This window comes from Myotis daubentonii, chromosome 4 (genome assembly GCF_963259705.1).
Source record: "Myotis daubentonii chromosome 4, mMyoDau2.1, whole genome shotgun sequence".
Classification (NCBI taxonomy): Eukaryota; Metazoa; Chordata; class Mammalia; order Chiroptera; family Vespertilionidae; genus Myotis; species Myotis daubentonii.
Window position 1 is genome coordinate 74,647,648 of NC_081843.1, and position 7,259 is coordinate 74,654,906.

Here is a 7,259-nt window from a genome sequence, read left to right on the forward strand (position 1 = left end):
GTGGGCCTCAGTTAATTTTCACACAGAAAGCACATTTGGATATTTCAGAAATAACCAAACTGCACGGCTGATTTTTGCTTTAAAAAAATCTTTATTTAAGTTTTATTTAATTTCACCATTTGTGAGGTAATATTCTACAATGCAACAACAGTTTTACTAATAGGAATACATAACTAATTTCTTGTAAAAATGAAGAAAGGTATTCTTGATGATTTTCCTTCTGGGTTGACAATTCTATAAGGAATCAAAGACAATGGGGTAAGAATTTATTTGTTTTACTGTTTAATTTTTTATTGTTAAGCCCCATCCCACCCCAGACAAGCGAAAAATGCTCTGGAATAGCTAGAATGTTTCATGTCTTCTCTGAGAAAGTGCACTCTGATTTTTTAGCTCCCCTGTACAAAGAAGAGGAACATCACTGGCCAGATAATGTGGGGAATAATTATTTTATACCATCTCTAAAGGTTAGAATAGAAAATAGAGGATCCTAAATGAGGATAGTAGCTTTTTTCTTTCTTTCTTTTTTTTTTGTTTTGTTTTGTTTTGTTTTTGTTCTAACTCTTCTCATCAACATGTTAAAGGAAAATACAAGATTGCTGGCTGAGCTTTTTGAAAGATATATTGCTTTGGATAAATTTTATAAGCTTGAATCACATCTAAATATTTTTCTCAATGTCAATTTAATAATGCAGTGAGCATAACTCTAGAATACAATTTTATAGTCAACAACATGGAATTTTTTACAACTTACAAACTCTGCCTATTTAAAATGTTTTATCAACTCAGAGTAATAAGGATTTATCATTTTAAAGCCTTTGGAAGATAGTGCTCCAAATAACCAAGCTTAGGTATTTGATGTTAGGAAGCTATAAACTAGTGTTTCTTACATATAATCATTGTGCGACTTCATTACACATTTGTCAACTTTGGACTAATTATTTTTATACAGCTAGGGCAGGGCACTGCATCTTGTGATCGTCTTTCTTACTAATAGGATTCTGTCTGCTTCAGCAGGCAGTAATTGAAGGCTTCATGTACAGAGTAAGAAAAAAAGTTTTAGCCTGAGTGGGCCATTGTCACAGTTTCTGGTAACCAGTAGAACAGAAAGCACGAGAAAATTGAACTCAGAATAGAAAAATCAGAAACCAGGAAGTCTAGCCAAGAGAAGAAAAAGCATGTCTTAGAGCTTTTGCATTAAGTGTAGCAAATATGACACTGCGTAAACAGTTTATGTTTGTGAATACTCTGGAGGTTGATGCAGCCCCGCTGATATTTTTTAATTCATGTTGTCGTATTAACGTTTCAGTTAAAACAATTTGTAGGATTTCTTTTCCTTTTGACAAACAGTATTGATGGTCCATAGCTTACAAATCTAAAAAAAAAAAAAAAAAAAAAAAAGGAAGCAAGCCCATGTTTTACAGATAAATACATTTGTCCAAATTTGTTGTTGTTATTTGACCTGTTTTCATAATTCTGTCAGGTTAAAATAAATTAACTTTTTTTGAAGAGTGGTTCATACTTTCATTTAGGTTTGGCAACCAGTTTATTTTGTCTTTTTCTTAATCTTAAGAATTCTTAGCTTCAAAGATTAAATGTCAATTGCTAGCGATAATAAACAAAGAGATATTTAATAAGATGAAATACAGCTATATCCAAACAGTTTTACCTTCTCTGTGATTACAAACAGCAAGTGCTTGGTGGTAGGATGAAAATAAATTATGAAAAATACGTAGGTGGTATCCTTTTAATAACACGGAGCCCGGCCTACATAGGCAATGCATCTTTAACTGCCATCCACTTATTTGTCCTCATTTGTGGCATTACTGGTGTTTGAGGTTGGTTGGTCTCCCAGTAGTCCCTCCCTATGTCGCAGCTCCATTCAAGATGTTTTGTATTTTTCATTGCTGGTGTCTCTTGAGGGAGTGGGTGGTAGGAGAAGTTTTAAATATTTTAAATCTTTAAAGGCAGAAATGTAAACTATGTTATGACAAAGCATCATGCAAGATGCTTTGAATTATAGAATACTGCAAAGTCAGGTACACAGTTTTTAAAGGGGAAAAAATCTTCCTTTTTAAAGTTTTTGGAATATTAATAGATTATGTGCATATTAGGTAAATAAGAAGGAAGCAGATTCTATCGACTAATTTAAAAAATGTTAAGAGTGCATTTTTGCAAATATTAAGAGAATGTGTGTGATCCATGGGTTCAAATTCCTGCTCGACCATTCAGGAACTGCGTGTCCTGAGCAAGTTTGTCAAATTCTGTGGGCCTCAGTTCCCTCGACTTTAAAGTGGTCTGCCTCATAGAATCAAATGAAATAGCACAAGTGATGAAGTATGTAGTACCCACTGCACAAAGCGCTTAATTAATGGCACCTGTTATTGTCATTATGATGATCAAAAATTTCGCATGCCTTCTGAAAATACTTTGTCACCACCACGTGATCTTAGTTTGAGGCCAAGTACAGAGGTTCTAATGTCAGCCATTAAATGTATGTAAGTTTTTGACCCAAGCTGTCCTTGTAATCAATGTTTCTTACATCCATAAGCTAGCTGTTTACTATGTACTCATTAGTATTCTTTCCATAACTATCTTTTAAATTGGGAGTTAAATGATGAGTAAATTTAGGGAGTGGCTTTTGCTTTCCATGGGCCAAAACAAACCAATTGTAATCATGCTGCATTCCAGTTAAATACCTCCATTTGAACTATGAAACAAGAGCGTCCAGACATCTACATAGTCTTCTGCTTCAAAGCAGTGCTCCCACCATTTTGTGCCACTAGAACATAGAGACTGGCTACAAGGCAGTCGCTTTTACTCTGCTAACAGGTTTTATTGCTAGGATGATCCGCTTAGCATGTTTCCACTGCAGTGCAAGCAAATGCCTCTTCTTTGCTTACCCCTGTTCTTTACAGTATTGAGGATTTTGTGGTAATAGGATTTCAGAAACATGTACAAGACACTCATTTTAATCTTTGTAAACGTACTTGTATCAGAATTCACATTTATGTCTCCTGAGTTTGTATTATTCTGACTTTCAGTTTTCAATAGAAAGAAGATAAAATGTGCCTTAAGGCTCAGTAACCCTGAAATTCAAACAACAGTGCTTTTGTGTTCCCATTCAGACATAATCTCCTTGGTCCCAGGGCACAGAGTGTTAAGTAGATAAAGGGACTAATAAGACTATTGTTTACATAATTATAACTCTATCAGAAACAGGGGCCACTACTGAAGTATTTGGTGATGACCAGATCTGTGGGGAAAGTTGCATAAGTGAGTGGGACAAAAGGGCCACCTCATGTCACTGCTGTCGTGGTTTCACAGAAGTACAGGAACAGGACTCTCCCAAAGCGTAGAACCTCAAAAATGTGGACAAAAGACATGCACAAACCTGCAAGAAAGGGTGATAGAAGAGAGGTCATCCTGGGACTGGTGATCTTCATGTTCTCTCCAGGATGAAATTGGGGTCCCCAGTTCCTGAGCTACTGTGAGGATGACTGAAGAGCAGATGGAGGTGTATGTTAAGAGCTTTATAAAGCCTCTTTTAACTCCGTGTGATTTCTGTTCCTAAGCTGGTTGTTTACAGTTGCTTCCCTCAGTAGAAACACTGTCTGATTCCTTACACGTCTCAGTGTGTTTGGAGAGAGTACGCAAATAAATGACTGGGAGAGTTGCTAACATTATCAGCAACCCACTAGCTACCATTTTAAAACTCAACTTAAAAGTGTTGATAATATTTTCAATTTAGTAGAATTAGCATATTTTGCTTTTCTTGCATTATTCTAATGATTGTTGGGAAACTGATTTTCATGATTCTATTTAGGTCAAAAATGGCTTGCTAGGTTTCAAAAAAAAAAATCTAATGTGTTATGAGATCTTGATGTCATTTCAAAAAAACCCTCAAAAAAGAAATTTTCATCTAAAGAGAATCTGCTTCCTGCTTAAGTGGCTAATATTTTAATTAAGTCGGGAGTGAAGTTTTTCTGAGTGTCTCCTGATAAACTCCCTCTTTTATGTTGATGGTAATTAAACAGATCCCTGAGGACGCTGTGGGCTCTGCGCGAGGCCCATGCTAATTGTCAGACATGAGACACTGACCAGTTGGTTTGCTCTTGAATAGTCCGCAGCGTGCTGTCAGCACGGCAGTTTTATTTTTATGTATTGTGAGCTGTTGTCAGGGCTAACTGGGTGCCATTGTGGCTGAAGATGTTGCGCAAATTGAGGCAGATGGCTCAGATTCAGACACGTGTCATACAGAAAGGGGAAAGGGGATTGGCCCTGCAAAGTGGGGTCACAGCAGGTCACAGACCTGCTCTACACTTGTTAGTGTTTTCAAAAGCTCATGTGCAGCAACTTTGTTTTTCTCCAGTCATCCCTGCAATCAAATCCCCTCCCCCTGCAAAAAATGTGTGGAACATGCTCCATGCGGAAAATGGAAGCCCAGGAGGGCACCATCTTTCCTCCACGTCTCTGGGGCTCCACTGTGCACACAGAATGAATTAGCAGGATTGACAGAAGTTCATTGTGCCTCCAACGGCTTTTTAGTCAATTGCAGTGCTTAAAAGGCTAGTTTTGCTTTTAATTCCATGTAATTAGTAGGTTCTTCATGTCTTGGAATTTAGTAATGGAGCCTTAGACCTCAAGTTGCCTATATCCTAAAGCAAAAAGAAGGATTTAATATTCTGAACGTTTAAAAATGTAAAAAGATGGAGAAAGTGTGATGTTGCACTTGGCTAGCACATGATTTTGTTACATGGTATCATCAACATTAGAGATTGAATTTGAATATTTCAACATGTGTGAATTCATTGAAACTTAAGAGTTTTATAATGCACATTAAATTATCTAACTTTTGCGTAATCATTTTCAGATATGAGGAATTAAAATTCCAAACTCTTTGAGAAAGGTACCTTTTCTTAACATGTTTTAAAAATAAAAATATAGAGGTTTATTTTAAGTGGCCCTATGCATGGTGAAATGTTAAATTATCAAATGAATGAATGTTTCCCAATTTGTAGGAATGGAGAATTATTCACATGCATCTGCTGTTTAAACTAATAAGTAAACTAGACTTCCTTTTCCTGTTCTGTTCTAAAGATGCACTAAAATTACCTGCTTGTTGTAAGCATGGTGCTGGGCAATTTATTGATTTTTTTTTTTTTTTTCGGAAGAATGCTTGGCTTTGGGTTTTCGGCAGTAGGGAACATGTAGTAAATTATTGGAAAAAACGAGTCATTTTAAACCTATTTGAATTTCTGCTGTCTCCTTTTCCCCCCACATGATAAAAGGTCTGTCTTTTTTCTAACAGGTTTGCAGCTAAAACTGTGCACAGTGGGTCATTGATGCTAGTCACAGTGGAACTCAAGGAAGGCTCTACGGCACAGCTTATCATAAACACCGAGAAAACTGTGATTGGCTCTGTTCTGCTGCGGGAGCTGAAGCCCGTCCTGTCCCAGGGGTAACCTGCTTACATCTGGACTTCAGAATCTGGCACACAACAAAAGTGCCTGGCATCCACGACTGCTGCCTTTCATTTATAATAATAGCCCTTCCATCTGGCAGTGGGGGGAACACACTCCTGACATTCTTGTCTCCTGCTTTAGAATGCTAGTGTGTAGCTATCATGTATGCAATACTGTCCCCATTTTCGCTTTGCTAACCAAAGAACATATTTTTTACTGTCAGTTCTCTTAACTCTTGAGTCCATGTGGCATTTTCTCTGTCCTGCTACTTCTGTCCTTCTCATCTTCCTTCCCTTTTTCAACAATGATGGACATGAATTGGATATTTAAAGTTTATTGGAAATCACCTTCCTTCCCACAGTAAGCAGAAATTAGCCTAGAAATAGTCTGTATGGCCTCTCAGCTTGACATGTGAAAATGGGATACTTTTTAGAATTAAATGCCAAAACAACAAGATCTCCGCAAAATTTTGTTCTATGAATTTCCTGGTATTGTAATCGGTTATTGACAACTGTCATCATGAAATTATCTCTGAATAATAAGATGAATAAACTAGCATATGAAGAGCATTTGCCTTTGCATTTTTAATGAGAAATTGTTTATTATCCTGAAGTTTGCATGCTTTTTTTTTTTTTACTCTAAAGTAGATATTTTGAGTGTTTTATTATGCAGAGAAGCAATGGGGTTTAATGAAAGAAAAAACACTTTCAAACCAAGCAGATGTTTCTAATTGTGTTATATTCTTTACTTTTGCTGCTAACTTAGATTTAAAATTTATGTTAAATCAGTGATATAATGTAGTATGCTAACAATTGAAACCACTTTAATATCAATAGCTTAATATCATTAAAATATTTTTCACATAAGTGAAATTAGAAGAATGACCAAAGTCCCATTTCAGATTTGGGTTTTTGGGGGGTTTTGGTACAATGATTCAGAGTTCCTTGCCTCATAATTCCTTTAACTTGATCATAATCCATGATTATCTTTAAATTGTTCCATTGAGTCGAGTTAGTCAATGTTGAATTCTTAATTCTAGCTATATTTTTTCATTTTAATGTCCACTTAATGGGACATTTGATGAGCACCAATCTTGAAGAATTACTCTCATAGTATATTTCAGCCTGAGCCTCATTTTTAGTATCACAATGCATTTGCTTTATTTATTTAAAAAAAAAAAAAAAAAAAAAAGGAGAGCACTGGCCGGTTTGGCTCAGTGGATAAAGCATCAGCCTGTGGACTGAAGGGTCCCGGGTTTGATTCCGGTCAAGGGCACATGCCCGGTTTGCAGGCTCGATCCCCAGTAGGAGGCGTGCAGGAGGCAGCCGATCAGTGATTCTGTCTCATCATTGATGTTTCTCTCTCTCCCCCCTCCCCCACTCCCTTCCTCTTTGAAATCAATAAAATTACTTTTTTTTTTAAAAGAGGAATGTTTTTATTCTGAAGAGATGAGAACAATGAATTTATCAAGTTAAAATAATGGATACTTATCCTTCCTAATAACTATTTGCAAATATTTGAGTAACTTTATAATAGCTTACCAAAAGTTTGCCTTTGTAACCTGGGTTTTTGTTGTTAAGAATTTGGAAGTTACTATTAGAGAAGACAAGAATCCAGAATGAATGAATAACACAAGAAGAAGTTAAAAAAAAAAAAAAAAGGTTGAACAAGCTAAAGGTAAACCTAAGCTCTTTCATCTTTTTTGTTTCCTCGCTGTAATCTTTTTTATTTTATAAGGAACTTTATTTAAAGGTAGAAAAATACTCTTTTCACATAGATGGGAGCCCCATGTTATAA

The 7,259-nt window shown here is 36.1% G+C and overlaps 1 protein-coding gene across 7 annotated transcripts in view; it reads left to right on the forward strand.

The window, feature by feature from the left end:
* Window positions 1–6,031, forward strand: part of AP3B1 (adaptor related protein complex 3 subunit beta 1) — a 208,541-nt gene extending 202,510 nt beyond the window's left edge. For 5 of the 7 annotated variants that reach the window (XM_059694255.1, XM_059694261.1, XM_059694257.1 and 2 more), the window contains one exon: window positions 4,370–4,577. In XM_059694255.1, coding sequence (XP_059550238.1) covers window positions 4,370–4,562 — 193 coding nt within the window. In that variant the 3' untranslated portion in view covers window positions 4,563–4,577. Of the gene's footprint in view, window positions 1–4,369; window positions 4,578–4,870; window positions 4,907–5,308 lie in introns of those variants that run through there. The other 2 variants (XM_059694259.1, XM_059694256.1) reach the window with 2 other exon arrangements.
* The last annotated feature ends 1,228 nt before the right edge of the window (window positions 6,032–7,259 follow it).